We start from the raw sequence: 19,747 nt of genomic DNA, 5'->3' as shown, positions 1-19,747 counted from the left end.
AGGGATCAAACCTGAACACTAGCTGGAATTGAACCCGTGACCTTTCGGTTTACGGGATGACAGGATGACGGTCCAACCAACTGAGTCACACCGGCCAGGGCTAACATCTTTGTCATCTTGATGTTGACTTCTGTTGATTACCTTTTTTCCTTGTAATACAAGTGATTTTCAGTTTACACCTGGATGTTTTTGTATTATGAGAGTCTGCGTCTTGTTTAAACCTTCTGTAAACTTCTCCGTCGCTGCAGTAGAGGGGGTCAGGAGGGGGAAGTACAGTGACACCGCCTTGTCCCAGCGAGGCGGAGATCGAAGTCCAGACGCCCCACCCGGCCTCCCCACCCGGCCTCCACGGACACCCAGGGTGTGAGGCTCCTCTTTACTGCTGGGTGGGGGCGTGAGCTCCAGCTTCGTGTGGGGCCCCCACTGACACTCCGGTTGAGGGGGTCTCAGCCCCTTCTGGTTGATGGTGCTCGTCCTGACCACTGTCTCCTAGACCTCCTCTGACCTCCACCCCAGCAGCGAGGGGGGGGTGCTCCTTTTTACTAGGAAGGGGGTCGAAAGCCTCTGCTTCCTCGTTGGCCTTCTTCGACACCGTCTTGGGGAGCACGACAGCCTCCAGCAGGTTGATCACATTAAATTGGCATTAAAATGCATAAATCATAAAAATGTATTTATAGTGATCATTTTTAAAAGAAAAAATATATGTATATAGAAAAAATCTAGATGAATAAGTAACAAACTGTTGAACAGTTCAAGGGTAGGAAAACTGACTTGTAGTGTTTCAATTTTGTTTTTAAGATTTTATTTATTTTTTGAGAGAGAGAAAGGGAGGGAGAAAAAAGGAGAGAAACATCAATGTGTGGTTGCCTCTTGTATGCCCCACACTGGGGGACCTGGCTGGCAACTCAGGCACATGCCCTGACTAGGAATTGAACCAGTTATGCTTTGCTTCTCAGGCTGGAACTTAAATCAACTGAGCCACACCAACCAGGGCTAAGGGAGGACGTTTTTGACTTGGACTTCTAGAAATCCAAAGTTTTCCAGTTTCACGGTTCTTTACAAAAACATCTGTCTGGTAGCTCTCAATTTTCTAATGCTATTAAAAATTGGGAAAAGTTGTATGTCCAAATTTATTTGAATTTTCATGAGTTTTGGGAGTAGTTAATGAGGCAATTTTTTAGTTCTGTCTTAGAGTATGTATGCTTTTAGTTTTGAATGCATAAAGGAAAGTAGTTTTATAAGGAGGGTGAGAACGTAATGGCTTATGATTGATAACACCTGCAAGAATTGGCAAACTTTCCTAGAAAATCATAGACAAAGGAGGTGAGAGCACAGAAGCATCTGTACCCTGACCAGGTCCTCAGGAGGAGATGGTGTGTGAGATCCGCGGGCCTGCTCTTCGGCCTTCGCAGGACGTTATGGGTGGTGGTTTTCCTCTCTGGCCAGTTGCTTTTTACAATGTGTTTTCCAGGTTCTACATGTGGCATCTTTATTACATCATCTTTACCAGGGGAACTGTTTTAACGGTGCTATGACGGGCAGTTTGGGAAAGGTTAATTTTACAGATTAAGTAAATGGAAGAGGATGCGCACTGAGTCAGACTTGTTCTGTGTCTACTAAACTTTACTGCTTTTTTAGTCTAAGTCTCAATTTGGTATCCTTTTCTGGTATTTATGCTTCTGCTGCTAAGCATGTTAAAACTGGGAGGGGAAAAAAGCAAAACAATGATAATAAAATCTGGGTGTCTGAAGCCACAACCCTGTGTAAATATATTAGTCATCAAGCCGTATAGAAGGGGAATGTGTTAACGGTTTCTTATCTGTAATAAACTCACTTGTATGTTATCACTTCTCTGTGTGTTCTTCACTTCACTTTGGATGGTGAGCATCTTCAGAAAAGCACCTTTGAGTATCAGTTTGTTATATAGCAGAATGACTTAGTCCTGGGAACTGGCTTGTGCTCTGAAGGAGTATCGACTTAACTTTCCCGCACCAGCGGCTCCCGGGGTGTCCAGCAGATGCCCAACTCTGTGATCCCCTGTGCGTGAGGGTGCCTCTCACAAAACGAGGATTTCTGGGCCTCCCCTAGGAATTCTTCTGAATTTGAATCTTCAGGAATATTATTTCATTTTAATTAATTAATTTTTTTGCTTTTGTAAATAAAGGTTATTTTATTTTATTTTAATTGTTGTTCAAGTGCGGTTTTCTGTCTTTTACTCCCATCCCAGCCCATGCACCCATTTCTTCCTCCCATTTCCACCCCTCCTAGTTTTTGTCCACATGTCCTTTATATTGGTTCCTGTAAACCCTACCCCTTTTCCCCTGGAATTCCCTCCCCTCTCCTCTCTGGTCACTGTCAGCCTGTTCTCTATTTCAGTGTCTTTAGTTATATTTTGCTTGTTTGTTTGTTTTGTTGTTTAGGTTCCTGTTAAAGGTGAGATCATATGGTATTTATCTTTCATTGCCTGGCTTATTTCGCTTAGCATAATGCTTTCCAGTTCAGGAATATTATTTAAATGGTTTCTTTAGGTTGTTCTTACTCTAAACTTGCAGGGGTGTCCAACCTTTTAGCGTCTCTGGGACATACTGGAAGAATTGTCTTGCACCACACTTAAATGCACAAACACTAAGGAAAACTGATGTGCAAAAAAAAAAAAAAAGGGTTTTAAGTAGATTTACAACTTTGTGTTGGCCACATGCAGTCCATGGGCTGTGGGTTGGACAGCCCCGCAAATTGGAGAACTAGAACTTCTTTCAGAAGTAAATTTTGCCTAAGTTATAGTATTAGAAATTAATCAGATCCATTCTGGCTATAATTCTGTGTGTGTTTTGTTTCTGATAAAGAATGACCCACCCTCCCCCTCAGTCCCAGTTAGAACTCTCCCATGCTGTCTGATTAGGCTGGGGTTCTGGAACCCTTATGGGCCTGTGTGTGTTTGCTAGTTATATCAGGTGTGACGGGTAACTTTTTGTTTTTTTCCCACCCCCCATTTCACCATTAGTTAGGAATGAATGACTTAGCTGCATGTAGCATTTTACTCAAAGGGCTCCTGAGGTTTTTCAGAGTTACTTTAGGATAGTAAACAGTACTTTTACGGGCATCTTTGGATGACTTGTTGAAAGTTGTTTCTGGCTTTCTTCATAGACTTCCTGCTGAAGAGGGCTGGAGGGCCGGGTTGGTCCCCAGCAGGTGTCAGAATGTTCTCTTCCAGCAGCTGGCTCCCCAGCCCGCCTCTCCCTTCCCCTCCTCCCTCCCTTTTAAACTTGGGACATACATGATTGAATTGAAGATTTATTCCACTCTGGTTTTTAGGAAAATTCTACCTCATTGTTGAACTCGGGGAAGTCAACTGCTGCATTCATTAAGTGGATTACAAATAGCTCATTGTAAAGCTATGTTATTTTCTTTTCTCCCTGAAGGAATGTGTAAAACAGGACATGTAAATTTTATAATGAATATTTTTAACAATTCGGGGAGGCTGGCAATTATTTTAACTCTTCAGAGAGAGACACATCTACAAATTTCCCTTTTTATGTTGTCCTATAAAGAATGTTACCTTGCCCTGGCTGGTGTGGCTCAGTGGATTGAGTGCCGGACTGTGGACCAAAAGGTCGCCAGCTCCATTCCCAGGCAGGGCACATGCCTGGGCTGTGGGCCAGTGCGAGAGGCAGCCCATTGCTGTTCCTCTTGCACATCATGTTTCCCTGTCTTTCCTCCTCCCGCCTCTCAGTAGAAATAAATACCTAAAAACTAAAAAAAAAAAAAAAAAAAGAGTATTATCTCATAGAACGAAAAGTGATCTACATTTCATAAAACCCATGATAGGCTTCGCCCTGGGGCGGGGGTCTCTGCATCCCCTAAAGACTGATTAGACCTCTGCTGTCCTGTGTGAATGATAGCCATGGGCCACATGTGACCGTTTAAATTAGAATTTATTAAATGTGAATAAAAATTTAAAATTCAGTTAAGTTGAACTGGCCACATTTCAGATACTTCTTAGCCACAGGCCACGAATGATTACCACATTGGTCAGTGGTAATAGAGATCATTTCTGTCTTTGCAGTAACTTCTCTTGGACATTGCTATACTAGACTGGCCATTTTAATTTTTATTATTATTATTTTTAATCCTCATCCAAGGATACGTTTATTGATTTTAGAGAGAGAGGAAGAAAAGAGTGAGAGAAAGGGAGAAAAACATCGATGTCAGAGAGAAACATCAGTTGGTTGCTTTCTGTACGAGCCTTGACTGAGGATTGAACTTGCAGCTAGGTATGTTCCCTTAACAGGAGTTGAACCTGCAACCTTTTGGTGTACAGGATGATGCTTCAAACAACCAACAACTCAGCTAGGGCTGCACTGGCCATTTTAAAAAAGAGAATGAGGCGAATGGAAAAGGAGAATAATAAAACCTGAATACTCACCCTTCCTTCCACAGTGCAACTTTCCCTGCCTTCTTGTATCCTTGATGAAAAGTTCAGGAAAAAGTCTGTTATTTTGGGTGTCATCAGTTCGACCTGTTCTGTAACGTTTGCTTCTGTTCCCCAGGCCGGCAGTGATGGTGAAAGCATAGGAAACTGCCCCTTCTCCCAGAGGCTCTTCATGATTCTGTGGCTCAAAGGAGTTGTGTTCAGTGTCACCACTGTTGACCTGAAAAGGTAAGACGTGCTTGCAGTTTGGGGTCAGCTTAAGCCCTTCACTCTATTTGCATCTGTTCTCTAAAGACAGTGCATTGTAAAGTTTGACTGAGTGTGGACAGATTTAACTTGTGTTAAGTATTATGGGAACTCACAATGTCAGTTAATTGCATGTGGCCATGCAGTCTTCTTAGGACCTTATTGTATGTTTACCTTAAATTTCAAGAGCAGCACCAGGCGATAACTTTCCGTGTGGATGCAGTGGAGTTTTTGCAGTGTAAACATGGACCCGCGAGAGGCTTTCAGAGCAGGTGTCTTGGTCCCAAGTTTGCTGAACAAGTGGCCTAATGGCCTGTGTAACCGGGATCCTTGTAACCAGGGCTGGTTAAATATAACCGTGCAGTAAGGGCAGGTACCCACGGCGGGGGTTGGTCTTGGTAGTCGGAGAGCTGTCCCTTTCTCCACCCTGATACGTGGTTGGCTTTTTCCTCAGGAACATGTGTTCCCCCTGAGGTGAAGAACTTGCATACTTGAAAAAAGAAAAGATTTAAATCAAGGATCAGAAACAGTTATACCAACAGAAAATCTAGGATTCAGCAGTGGAAATAATATTCCCCTTGACAGAAATGCCACACACAACATAGTTTGCTGCTTATTTTTTAAGCGTATTAGTTATGGGCAGTATTGAAGAAAAGAGAATACTGACTCGATGGATGGCAGAACTTACGTATGTGACCCCTCTTCTGGGTACCACAGCGTGAGCGTGACATGAGAGCTGTACTCTCACGCCCAGTTCTAGGTTACTGTTCCCCGGGACCTCTGGCAGTTCCTTACAGTTTATTTCTTACTGCTAGCGCACTTACTTGAAATATTGCAGACTTGGAATTTATTTATTAAAAATAAGCCATGAAGTCTTCCAGGAACCCCATTAGTTACACATACGCGTGGAGAGGTAAGCCTTGGGGACGGTGAGGGTCAAAACTACAGGCTCTTTCGAAGACATACGTCGTTCCCATCAGACCGAGCTGTTATAAGAATGAAATAGTTCATGTAGTGACCCTTTGATTACTGTTTTTTCCATCCACGCATTCACAAAGAAAGTTCCCCAACATAACTCCTAAAAATAGACCATGCCGCCAGGCACACACCCTTGCTGTGTCTTAAAATACACGATTTCTCCTATTCCATTTTTGGGTTGGAGCAAGTGAGTTGATGGCCATGCTTCCAAAAATTCTTTGAACAGCTCAGTGCAGTGCTGGATGGTGGGACATACCAGTGACGGCACCATAAACAATGGGAATCTGGTTCAGAAAAGGAAGCGAACACATAAGGGCTGTTTCAAAGTCATCAGTTTCACTTTTGCAAACCTTTTAAGGCATTATTCCTGTAAGTCGGTTGATACTTGAGCATTTGTGTACGTTTAAGAGTAATGTGCCTTACATGTCAAAAGTGACACTTGGGAACTCTTGTCCAAGGAAAGATTCAGGGCCTCCTTTTGGAAAGTACTACCACTCAAAGAAAATGCATGTTTATTTCCTCAGGCTTTGTGTAAAATCAACAGAGAACACTAATACGGGGGCCTGTCCTTTTTAGTTCTCTGTAGAAATTTTAGGTCTGCTGTGTATTTAAAAATGGTTCCTAAGGGCGGTTGAAAGAAAGTACACAAGCTGTACGTGAGGGTGCGTCCCGTCCACCCTTAGCCATCAACTTCCTTTCACAGATAGCTTTGTATTTAGGTTCGGTCTTTATCTTTCCCATCTTTTTCAGTGAGTTGACTCACTTTCAGTCTTTAGTTAGATTTCAAAGAGACAGTCCCTGGAGAAAGTGAACATTGGCTCAGAAAGAAGTCAAGTCCTCACAGAGGAATAAAAATCCTGTAGTGAAGAGTACCTTTCATCATGTGTTCTTAACTTTAAAACCAAATAGGACTGTCTTCAGAAAGCTGTAGGGGAGAAAACGCCTACTGCGTTTATTTTCCTGCTTTTCCAGGTAATTGCTTAACTGCTCAGTGAAAAGTACTAATCCTGGAAGAAACCAGTGGTGAGCAATAGAACTCTCCTGACAGCTATTTAGAAGCTCACTCTATGCTCTGAAAAAATTATTGTTACGTGACATTTCATCTGTAAAAAACAAGCCGTTCCGGCACTGTGCGACACGTTCTCTCTGAATCGCAGTTGGTGTTAATGACCGTGCTGGTGGCGTTCATGTGCCCCCGGGAAACTTGGAAGAACCTCCCCTTGCTCGCCCGCCAGTGCTGCCTCAGTGCTGGAGTGGGAGTCATTTCTAAAGCTAATTTTCAGTTCCTGCCACAACTGCATTATAGAACTTTTAGATTTAAAGAACTGCCTAGGCTTCAAAAGAATTTGGGTTTTCTAGCAACAATCACTATTTCAACAAAAGCTTCAGATAAATGTAAGTGAAAGCATTAAAATTGGGGGTGCACATGTAAAAATGCTGTCACATGTCATCAAAGGGAAATGGCTGTGTGTGGTAGAAACCCGGCCCCGTTTGCAGAGAGTCCAGGGCCCTGGGCAAGCCGCCTCATCTGGGAGGTCAGTTAGCTCATTTTTAAATTCAGGGAAAAGGAGGGGTAAAATGAGCTAACGTTTCTTCAGTGTCTATTATGTTCTAAACACTGTTCAGGGCACTTTTTACTACTCTTATCAGATCATTTCAGACCTGTTCCTTGAATAGAACTTTCTTATCACACGGTGTTACAAAGCCTTTCAGGCTGACAGGTTTCTGGCAGTGATCAAGGTCTTTATTTGAAGATTTCCACTGTCTCCATTCAGCCTGGAAGTCCCTAGATCAGAGATCAGCATCTGTAGAGCCGAGATAATTATGCTGAGAGGTAGGCAAGGAAGAGAGTATGAGGACAGGGAGAGGGAGGGAGAGAGAACGAGAGAGGAGCTGAAACACTGACGTGGATGTACCGAATGGGGTCATATTTTGTCCCATACTTGCTGGGGTAAACTTCCGGTTTTGAGAAATGAGAGTAGAAATGATAACTTTAAGAAATTAACTTTTTATTATAAAAACAGTGATATCTGCAGTATTACCAGTGACTGAAATTTACCCTCCGCCCCACCCCATGGTATTGTCAGAGAAAAAAAGTAAATTGGAGGCCATTTTTAAAGGTGCGCTTCCATTTTCTCATTCCTACTTTAAACGCTGTAACCGTCTCCTCCTTTGCACTATCACAACTGAGTTCTTTCTGATTCAAATGTCAACATACTAATTGTAGCATTGTGCGAGTCAGACCCACGTGTAAGTTGCCATAATAATGGCGTAAAGTTTTAGAAGATTACGATAGTTTCAACTTCTAACAATTCTGTAAAAGTTTAAGGTGTTACAGTGAAACGATAAAACTGATAGTTCCGCACATCTTAAAAGGCAGTTGGAAACCCAGAACAAAATCCAATGTCCAAGCAGATCCTTCAGATAGTTTGCTTTCGTTATCATGTTTCTGTGGTCCCAGCTGTCTGAAAACACCTCCAACAGGCCGAGAGTGGTGATTTCCAGGTGGATCTTCAGAAACAGCAGTGCGACCGGGACGTGCAGGGAAGCTAAACAGAGTGGAGCAGGCCGGCCTTTTAGAGAGATCACCCACCTCCTGCTGCTGGCCTGTCGGCAAAGTGCAATACAAACTCTGTCCTTCCCCAGTGTAAATTTGACTTGAGCTACATGAAGCCCTGTTGGAACAGTCCTAACAATTCAAGGTCTATGTCCTGAGGACGCGTCCTGAATCATAGGTACACTCCACACGTGTATGTGTTTGTGCAAAAGAGGAAGACGTAGGGATAGACAGATGTATAGTCACACCAAGGGAGAATTTTGTTGCCACATGTCTTTATGTTCTTTATGTTTGAGATAATTTCGAAGATAAATATTAGTGAATATTTTTAAACCTGTTATCAGTATAAACTGCACTTACAAACCATGTTAATAAAATCTGTTACAGAAGAATTACAGAAGCTGTATTTGAGACCTGCACAGGTGCTATTTTGTTTTAAAACAATCGCTCCACAAATGGACATTAAAGTAGACAAAGATTAGCAGTATGCCACATTGAATCAAAGTAAATAAAATGCTGTCACTGGTTGAGCTGGTACCATAGACAGATGCTTAGTAACCAGGGTCTGGCGCAAGCTTGAGTGCGTCCACAATTCACTGATTCAATTAGTGACCTTCCTATCAGAATATAGCAGATCCAGTGAAGAATAATTAATAGGAGTAAATTGGAACAATAAAGGATTTGTGGTGTTGCTTTTTTTTGCTTAATTGCTTTATAGTGTCCAATATTCTCTTGATTAGTGTGAATTAGTGTTATGCCTGCCTTAAAAATCAAGACCTTCAAAAGGGAAGTGGAAGTTCTGTATACATAGTATTTTCTAGATACATAGAAACCTCTTAGTGACTCACTACCTGACGTATTTTTCTTCATGTAGTGAGGCAGATAGTTACAGACAGGTCATGTTTAAGAATGGGCTTCAGTGTGCCGTGGCTGTGCCCGACTCCTTTGGCACCGAGCAGCTGGGACTGAGCCAGCAGCCCGGCGTGGTCCAACTGTTGCAAGTGTCCCAAATTAAAATTTAATTGAAGTTAAGCCACTTATGTTGCTTAAAGTATTAGCTCCTATAAGGTTCCTCCTTTTCATTTCTTTCTTTTCCTCTCTGTTTATGGTTAGTTTGTTTCTCTTTATTTCCTTTTCTTCATCTGGGAAGAAGAGGGAGAGAATGGAATATATTTTTGATCTAAAAAGCTACTATTAAAAAAAGGACTACTTTGGTAAGTAATATTAAAAATAACAAACATTGAAGTACACTCATGCTCTCTCTCAAGGCACGGATTTTGTGTACTTTGCTTTTTCTAGATATCTGTTACTCAGGGAAACATTTGAATTCGTTTGACTGAATTGTTGAATATTTAGTAAAGTCCTTGATGATAAAACCAAAGATTCTTGAATTTTTTAGCCATTGCCTCTTCGTTCATTTTCATCTCTCTCACAGGGAGTTACTGAAATGTTAAGTTTGTGTAAAGCACCTGTAAAACGAGCCTTTGTGGGTCAAACAAAACACCCGAGGCCTCAGAGTGCCAGGTGAGAACTAGAAGTGGAAGCGTCTTGGATTCTGTTGGCCTGATGACTTGATACACCTTCAGAGTCACCTCAGTGCTTACCACGTGTCCGTTTATTTGAAGTCCACTAGTCCACTTAGAGTCATTAAAGTTTCTTCTCAAACCTATTTTCGCTTGGAATAAGGACACAACATGGTTGTCCTTCATCTTAACAGTTAATTCTGGAAAATAGTTTTATCACTTTGGTTTCTTAAAAAAATCTATGTAGCCTTTCAGCAGAAACCAGATGGACTGTCCACTAGTCACCAACATTAGTGGAAACCTGGGAATCATATACCTGGTTTCACTTCACTTACATGCCTCTATGTTAATCAGATCGCTTATTACCGACCAGTTAATGCTAGATCATCAGTTTTGAACCATCACCCTCAAACAGTTTGTGACTGTGGTCCTGAAAGCAGTCATAACTGCCATTCACAGGCTTGGGTGCAGTTCACTTTCTGGTGCCTTATTTGATCTGCTCGCCGCAGGCAAACCAGGTCTCAGAGCCACAGCACAGATGAGGAAATCCAGACCCGAGGCGGTCGGGATTGACTTAGTCACGTAGCTGGTGAATGGCAGAACTATTCAATTTGAGATTTTAATCAGGTTTTTAAAATTCAGTCTTTGGTTTTTTCTTCTCTACCATGCTAACTTTATTTGTCCACTAATAAATATTTTTGTTAGGAGGGCTTAAAAGCTGTCATAATTTATTATAGATGCCCTGGCTGGTGTGACTCGGTGGATAGGACAAGATTAAAGAACATGCTTACTCATTCCTGGCCCCAGGCATGGGACATGTGTGTGTTCTCTTTCTCGTGTGTATTTTGTGCAAACCTTATTAACCCTATTTGCTTTGACAAGATACTGTTGTCCTTTTTTTATCCTTTTGCTACCTTCAAAAAAAAACCTTTAAGATGTTAAGATTTGAAAATAGAGGTACAGACCCTAAACAGGCAGGGTTTCTGGACTCTTCCTGAGTTGAGGAGGAAGTAAATTTTAAGTTGGAAAAATGTGAACACGTGAGTGGGTGACTTGAAGAGTAAAGATGACTGTGGCTGTGGGTATGCTGGGCCCTTTAATGGTCAAAGAAGAACAGGTGGTCAGGACGAGGACTGAAAAGGAATAAGTGAAAGAAAGCAGTGGGATGAGAAATAGAAAAGGAGTAGTTCTGATTTGGAGTTGAGTGCTTGTAAAGGTACTGAAATCTGGAGGTGGGCCTGTTTAAATAGATGTGCATCTGGAAGACTTGCTCAGGTTTCATGCGTCCTGACCATTTCGTGCTGACTCTTTCCCTTGTCAGAGTAAAGAATGCTCAGTAAAAGGACCGGAGTTGAAAATCAAAGCAGAATCTTGACTTTTAAAAGTCCTTCCTGGAGCTTAGGTTCTCACAGAGGTTCATAGGAAACACGTCTTACTTCTCTTTGCCCTGGGAGGGAGATAGGCTCCAAAATTTGGGGAGAGGGAGGCCCTGAGCTAGAAAATGTGGACTAATAGAATAATTAAGTCTTTGTATCATTGATGAGAATGTGATAGAGAGAGGAGGCACTTTCTAAATCCAAGTTGAGAGACAGGGATGGGAAGCGGTGGGGTGTGGGGAGGGAGGAGAAGTGAAATGGAGAGTGAAGGGTGAGGCCAAAGGCTGTCGGTAAGATGCGCCGAGCACAGGGCTCAGGGTGCCCTCTGTTTGAAGTTATTGTTAATGACGACGTATTTCACCTTCGTGATACACTTTCAGATATCCTTTATTTTATTCAAATTCTGTGCATCTGTCGTAAGGAGGGAAATAAAATGTATTTAAAAAAACAAAGAAATTAAAACATTTAAAAAGGTAACTCATTTACTAATTCATTTAAACAGAACACTTATGAATGCTTTATTTTTTTAATGTTCCAGTTTCGTTCCCTTTGCTCCCCTCTGTCTGGTAGCCCCTTCCCTCCAGCAGTCCCGCCCCTCCCCGCCCCCACTGCCCCCGTTAGTTCATGTCCATGGGTCGTGCATGTAAGTTCTTTGGCTTCTGCTTTTTCTATTATTTTTTAAAAATTTTATTTTTATTTATATTTAGAGAGAGAGGAAAGGAAGGAGAAAAACATCAATGTGTGGTTGCCTCTTGTGTTCCCCCAAGTGGGGACTTGGCCTGCAACCCAGGCATGTGCCCTGACTGGGAATCGAACCAGCCACACTTTGGTTCGCAGCCGCACTCAATCCACTGAGCTACGCCAGGGCATTTTTCTATACTATTCTTCACCTCCCCCTGTCTGTTTTGTTCCTGCCAATTATGCTTCTTGAACGCTGTACCATTTCCCCCTCTCACCCCCTCCCCCTCCCCACTGATAACCCTCCATGTGATCTCCATACCTATGATTCTGTTCCTGTTCTGCTTGTTTGCTTAGTTTGTTTTAGTTTTAGTTTTAGTTTTTAGATTCATTTGTTAATAGTTGTGAGTTTGTTATCATTTTCATGTTCATAGTTTTGATCTTTTTCTTAATGCATGATTCGTTATTGCAAAACAATTTTAATATAAAATTTAAATCAATAATAAAATTACTATATTTTCTAAAAATTAGTGAGAAGAGTGGCATTTTTTTACATTTTGCATATCTGTCCGCCTCAATAGAAGATATTTATTTTCATGCCTGTGCCTGTGTATGCTGTACCTCGTGATATCACTCACCAAGTGGGCCATAGAAAACCCAGTGCAGTATAATGCGGATGTGTTTACCTCAGTGGTCCTCACAGTGAAAGGGCCCCCTAGCCTGGACCACACTTGGAGAGACAGCTGCCCAAACAGGTGTGATTCTAGATTCAGGTTCAGCTGCACGTTCTGCATCGTTAAGGTGCACACTGCATCTGGTCATGTAGATTCCAGGATTCATCGGTGGGCTTAGGTGAGCCATTTTGCTTTTTAATGGGGTGGTACTAATGTTCCTTGCTATTAGTGGTTGTTTGCTTACTGGTTTTGCCATCTTTATCAGTGTTCTATGTATTTTCAATTTTTCCTAACTTATAGGAAGAATATTCATTGTTTAGTTTTGAATTTGGTAATTGAGTCTCTTGATATTTTTCCATGTGTTCATTTATTTTATCTATTGCTTACTGACTTCTTTTGACACACATTTATTTGATTTCTTGATGACTCCTAAAATGAATTTGGATAAAATCTTTAATATGTATTTAAAGCCTTTCTTACTCACTGTGATATTTTTTCCGTTCTATTTACCTCTTACCTTTGGTTATGCTGTCTTACAGGTATTGAGGCAATTTCAGTTTTAGGTAGTCAGATCTGAACAAAGGATCTTTCTCCTTGTACAGTCTTGACTTCTAGGAAAATGGAAAAGAGGTGGCATCTGAATTTGGAGGTTGAAAGGACTGTAGGAATCAGCTGCTCTTGTCTCTTATTTCTCACACACACGTGCACACACGCGCACACACACAGTTGGCCGAGATACATCAGGGTTTACCCCATCTTCACACAGCCAGTCGGTACCCAGGTGGAGACTACAGGCTGACTCTCCCAGTTCTCAGTTTTTTTCCCCTTCGCTCTACCACCGTTTCCAATGAGCACCTCAGTTAAACTGGGAATGAGAATGAGGGGCTTTGTTTTGGGGTTAAAAGAAAGATTTCTCCTAATTTTCTTACAAATGATGTACTTTGTGGAGGTTTGCTTCTTCTCAGAGTACTACTGCAGCTGTTATACTTAGTAGAAAAAATGTTTCTATTCATTTTTACATACTTTAAAAGGCAGACCACCCTGAGAATTTCAGGTGCTGTTGCCTTCTCAGTTAGAGTGAAGAAATGATCCGAGGTTGATCACTGTATTTATCCCAACAGGAAGCCTGTCGACCTGCAGAACTTGGCTCCTGGGACCCACCCGCCATTTATAACTTTCAACAATGAAGTCAAAACGGATGTAAACAAGATTGAAGAATTTCTTGAAGAAGTCTTATGCCCTCCCAAGTGAGTATCAGAGAAAATACAGATGGAAATATTGCCATCTCTTCAAAGCTTTGTCTTATTTGCCCCTTAGAGGCCTTTCTCCTGGTGGTACTTGAGTTAAATTCTCACAACATTAAATTGGAGTGACTGGGACTTCTCTTCATTTATCACAGTTATTGCTCCTCAGATGTCAGAAGTGGCTTCTGGCCAGGCCAGTAGCCGCACTGGGACGGGCAGGCCCCTGATGAAGCAGCAGGGCACGCGGTGAAAGTAGGTTCGGGGCAGTGCGACAGGCCCGGACCGGCTGGGTGTCTGAGGGGTGTAGGCTCCAAACTGAGAGGGAGGTTTGGGGAGGAGAAGAGGTGGGAAAGGTCACGTTCAACCCGAACCCAGCAGCGTGTCTACATAGGTGTGGCCGCAGGTTGCTGGGGGATCTTCTGTCAGGTCATTTTATTTCTTTATTTTTTAACTATATTTTATTGTTTATGCTACTACAGTTGTCACAGTTCCCCCTTTGCCCCCCTCTGCCCAGCACCCCCCACTCTCTCAGGCAGTCCCCACACGTGTTGATGTCCATGGGTCATGCGTGTAAGTTCTTTGGCTACTCCATGTCCTGTGCTGCACTCTGCATCCCTGTGGCTGTTCTGTAACTGCCTAGCTGTACTTGTTAATCCCATCAGGTCATTTTAGAGGTAATGTTCTGAGGCTGCCGCCCCAGGGAATTGACTTTCAGACTGTGTCCCTGAGAATCATTTTCTGTTTATATATTTCTCTAGGGCCTCAGGTCCTCTGTGGTTAATAGCGTTAAAGTACTGTAGCCTGTGATGTAACGTGCAGTTGAGGATTAGATGAACGTGCATGACAATGACCTGTATTGCAAATATGCAGTTTTGCATTGTACTGTAATCTTAGCATAGGTTTAAAGCATTATTGATTTCTTTTAGAATTTTCCAGTTTCATTATCCTGAAAACTGAATTTTTTTTTCTTCCAACCCAAACCTTCCTTGCTAGTTAACGTCGCTTATTTTTCATAGGGAGGTAAATTTCCTAGGAGTGGGATTATTGGGTCAGAGTGTTCTAAAATAATTACTCAGTATTCATTCATTCATCCGTTTGGCACATCGTTACCGGGCAACAAAGCCTTGTGGACACAACAGTGAATAAGACATGCTTCCTGCAGCACAGTCAGTTGTGGGCGGTGGTGGCGGTGGTGGTGTGGGAAAGTGAGTGCAATTGGGAAAGGCTTTAGAGAAGAGATGGTACTTGAATTAAACTTTAATTTTACAAAGTGGCATTCGGCATGTGAGTGAAGGAGTAACAGTCATTTCGAGTGTAAGAATCATTTGGAATCAATAGTGTTTCTTTTGGGCTCTTGAAGGTGGACCTCTGTCTACAAATAGCCCATTTTTAATTGTGGACAGAATTGCCCACTGTTTAGCAATCTTATACTAAGCTTAAACTTTCATTTTCTTCATCCTGTATTATAAAAGCTTATCCTTTCTCTTCCTTCCTGTCTTTTTAGGAGCCTTAAACTTCTTTTATCCCTACCCACCAGGAGTCCACACCTTCCTACCGTCCCCAGTGCAGTTTCTTCAGACCAACACTAGCAAAGCCGTATCTTGACTTCTCCTCCAGGCCTTGCGTATTAGTAGAATAACCATAAATCAGAACCAGCATCTTGGTAAACATAAGTCGAAGGTCCACACACATCGGTAAGGAGCTGTTATGAATGTGTGTTCAACTTAGTGGCAGCAACTTCCGGAAGATTCCTGCATCAGGAACCCACTGGATCCCTTTTTGTTCTTCAAGGGCTGTCAGCCCCGAGGAGAGTTCCACCTCTGCCACCTTGTCCTCGGACAGTAATGAAAGCGATATTCCTCTCCTGTAACTGTAGACCGCGGTGTCAACAGTAACGTATAAGCAGAGAAACAGTGGGAATGGCTTGCCAGTCTCTCTGAAGAAAACTGCATTTTGTTTTAAAGCCTTGTCTGAGGTGTTGAATGTGTAAATTCTTTCCAGACGTTTACGTTTTTGAAATCAGTGTGCTGATACCATTATGTACCACTGCAGTCAAATGGATGGTTTCTCATATTTTCTTCTTGCCCCCTTTGACAACAACAAAAATGATTTTTTGTTGTTCCTTCTTGTTATTTTTCTCAGAGGGACTGGACACTCAGATAAATACAGTCCACATCAGCACGCTCTGGTGTGTCTGTAAGACACGGTAGCTTTTCGCATTGGACTTTGGAAGTGGACGTTTTCGCTTTGCTCTTTGTACAGAGAAGCTGCGGCCCCATTTTGTTTGGTCATATTCATAGAGAGGCTTTCACTGAAGGTGTTCTTTTCCTTCCATTTAAATCATTTAAAACCTGCAGGTCTTCCTGATATAAAGGGCTCAGAGTGTGCTAGATTCTCTCTAAGGGCCATTTCTTTGTTTTTATGTTAGGAGTTGTAATCTGAAGAGAGCTTCTGAATAGCTGTGCAGTTCGTTAATGTAAAAGGCAGTATTTTTGATGTTGCTAATGCCTCTGCTGCCGCTAACACTGAAGTGCGGGTCACGTGCCCTGTCCTGTGCGTTGTGGGTTATTCTGTGGCTGATCTCTCCCCTCTCAAAGACCTGGTGAAGAAACTGAAGATGAGCAGTCCAAATAATTTGTCCGGCGTTAACGGTGGCAGAGCCGACATACTTTCAAAGCCAGGTCTCTATGACTCCCAAAACCCGTGTTCCTCCTATTGTCTTCTTTCTGTGTCTCATTTCGTTGAGTTTTACTTTTATAAAAAAGGTAGAATGTGTCTTTAATTGGGGTTGTGCTTTAGGAAAGCTGTGCCCAACTTTTTTGAAAGGGACCGGGGACTGGTTTTGTGGACAATTTTTCCACGGACTGCCAGGGTGGGTGGCAGACAGGGGGCAGAGCTCAGCCGCTCGCCTCCTGCTGTTCTGCCCCCATCCTAATGGGCCACAGACCCGTCCTGGCCCCACTCTAGAGAGTACCGAGTCGAAGGCTCGCTCTAGCATGGAGGAAGGGTAGGAGAGAAATCCCAGACAATTGACTTTACTTGATGAGCAAGTTGGGCCGAAGGTGGTTGTCAAAGTGAATTTAGTAAATCCTTTTTAAAAAGCAGGTGAGGTTTACTACGGTGAGTTTTTATTTATATGCGTTGCAACAGCACGTTTGGATTGGGTGTGCTTTTTCTTCCGGGGGCTCTGCAACCCCCAGCGTGACGTGCTCATCAAACAGTGTGGCCCGTGTAGTGCAGAATTGTGTCGGGGGGGGGGTGGGCAGAGATGTGCCTGGGACCCTCACATGCCTCCCTTTCCCTTTCCTCTATCGATCCGTGGCACTCAGGGACCGTCCCGGCCCACTGCCCTTTCTCTCCAGGACAAGGGGATCTTCAGGTCCTTAACTGTGGTCCGTCTTCCTCACACCCATGTCGAAAGCCTTATTGTTTCCAGACAGGGTGAGGAGAAAAGGCAGAATTGTTGTACAAGAATGTAGCGTTTCTAATAACACGTTTTTGGCATTTGGTGACACTGAGAACAGAGTGTTTTTATGTGAGTACTTATGATTTCATCACAACAAATATAAATACAGGCAACTGTCTGTTCTGGACTTGTTTTGAATTTAGAGCCTAACGAAAAGCTTAAGTGAAGCAAGTTTTGCTGGTTAAGGTAACTATAGGTTTTAAAAAGAAACTTTCTCTTTCTTCGGTAGGAAAAGCGTTTATGGTTTTTTTTTTTTACTTTTATTTTTATTTTTAGTTCCCCTTGCTTGAATGAAGTACTTTGCCTTCTCCACACCCTTCCCCCCCCCCCAAAAAAAAAAAGCTTTCAAAAAAGCTTTGAAACTGGATTTTTAGCTGAAGCAGGCCTGTGTATTACTGAAGAAAGGATGCAAGGATAGAGAAAGCGAGATAATTTTGGAGAGGAGATCTCTAAAGTGTTATTAATAAGCCTTTTTTTAAAATGAAAAATATTGGCAATGAAAATTGAATTCTCAAGGGTAATTTAATATGCTATATAACCAGAATTTATATTAGTATGAGGAAGGAAAAATGTTTGAGATCCTTCCTAAAAGGAAAGATCTACCTTAATCTACCTTAATAGTCTGTGATGTAACAGAGTGAGGGGCTAATCTGAAGCCTCAGTACCCTGGCTACTCATGTCCTGCTGTTGACACATAGCCTTTTATTAATTATTTACCTTTCTTTTGTTAAATGTTAAAATGAATATTTACAATAATTGAAAATTGTTGCTTTATCAAGCTATCTGCTAAAACCAATAATAATGAATGAATGACTAAAATCCAGTGTTGGGGGGATGCAAAAAAAGCTGGCAGCTAAATTGGGAACTTCTGGTTCAGAATTGGATTTAAATTTTAGAACCTCATTTGCAAAACAACACTGACAACAAAATACTGTGCCTGGGGACAGGAAGTCTGGATTTTAGTTTGGCAATATTTTTAACTAATCCGGTGACTTTGGGGCCAATGCATACATTTTCTGGAATATAAATTCCTTTTAGGCAAAATGAGAGAGATTGAGGTATTAAAGTATTGTATGTGTTAAATTCATAATACAGATTTAATGGTTTGTCTCGGAAGGGAGGAACAGGGCACATTTAGCTGCTTTTAAGAACAGTGCTTTTAAAATTTTTTAATGGCATCTATTTTCATACAGATAAGGAGATGCTGACTGACAGTCCTTCATTCTTACCTGTTCATTAAATGGGTCTCTAGTAACTATGCCTCTGTGTGCTCATCATTACGTCCCCAGCAGCGCAAGGCCTGACACATAACAGATTCTTCATAATTAGAATAAAAGAATATATGTATGGATACTGAACATATAAATGATCTGTAATTCAAGCCTGCCTTCCTGTAAGGTATTTTGAGACTTACAAAGTTTACCTCATTAGAAAAAGTTGGTACAACGAATTATTGGTTGGGGTAAAGAAGGCTAATTTTGGAAACTTGGCTAGAGAAAGACTTAGAGGTATTGAAGAAGCACGTTTGTTCCTTGCACTGTTTTTTCGTTGGAATGAATCAATGCAGGTACTGTATTACCAGCGGTGAAAACGTTTAAATTGGAGGCCGGTTGTTTTTACAGTCGAGGGAAACCCAGGTTTGTTGAAACAGGGATTAACTGTTACAGCTCAGGCAGGAAGGAAAAGACGTGTGTGGAGGTCAAGTTTTCTGTAGATGGGGGGGAAATGTACATGCATGCTGTGTAAACTCAGGTGAAATTCATTGACTGTAATTGTTCACTGGAAAACTCACTTAAATGATTTTGTTTATAAGAGAAAATTTTAAGCTTAAAAACTGAGAGATGTTAAAAAGATGAACATATAGATGTTCAATAGATATTTATATTCTTCTTACCCATGTGGTTCTTAGCCATATAGAAGATACTTATATTCTTCTTACCCAAATAGATGTCCAGTTTTTAGAAGGTATACCTTTTCTTGAATTCAAAATAGTAAAATGTGAAAAAAAAAAGAAAATGATTATAAAACTAACCTGGAACTGGACCTTACAACTGAACTAAATTTCTATCTGTAAGTACTTCATCTTCATTTTTAATTTAAAGAAAAGCGGTAAGACGGCACCTTAAAATATATAAATAAATCTAAATGACAAATTCGGTTTAAGATATTTTTTAAAGCCTCACTGCCCCAAGCCCGGATTCCAGCGAAATTTGGGAAGGGCCATTTAGCTGATGAATCGTCCATGAAGTGGCTCAACCAGCCCGAATTCCTCTGGCCATGAGTCCCTGGAGCTGGGGCAAGAGGAAAGAGTGGAGCACTAAGCTTTTTAAACATGTATTTTCCAATTTGAGGAAGAAATCTGTGGGTATGTGTGTTTGAAATTGAAATATGTAAAACACGCATTTGTGTGTGTGTGTGTGTGTGTTTAAGCTGTTGTGTCACTAATGACTTCTCAAAGCAGGAAAACTTTGTAACAACACCCGCGCTCTTTGTAGAGCGCTTGTCAGCAAAATTCCCGACATCTTATTTTTCTGTTGCTCCATGTCACCCTTACAAAATTTAGCATATGGCAGGTT

General features: G+C 41.7%; 1 protein-coding gene across 1 annotated transcript in view; it reads left to right on the top strand.

The window, feature by feature from the left end:
* Positions 1-19,747, top strand: part of CLIC4 (chloride intracellular channel 4) — a 58,825-nt gene that overhangs the window by 25,791 nt on the left and 13,287 nt on the right. The window contains exons 2-3 of the mRNA XM_037135962.2: positions 4,548-4,657; positions 13,583-13,708. Coding sequence (XP_036991857.1) covers positions 4,548-4,657; positions 13,583-13,708 — 236 coding nt within the window. The remainder of the gene's footprint in view (positions 1-4,547; positions 4,658-13,582; positions 13,709-19,747) is intronic.

This window comes from Artibeus jamaicensis, unplaced genomic scaffold, assembly GCF_021234435.1.
Source record: "Artibeus jamaicensis isolate MK-2021 breed Jamaican fruit bat unplaced genomic scaffold, CSHL_Jam_final scaffold_847, whole genome shotgun sequence".
Lineage (NCBI taxonomy): Eukaryota > Metazoa > Chordata > Mammalia > Chiroptera > Phyllostomidae > Artibeus > Artibeus jamaicensis.
Note: the sequence above shows the minus strand (reverse complement) of the source record. Positions and strands in the feature narration are given on the sequence as shown.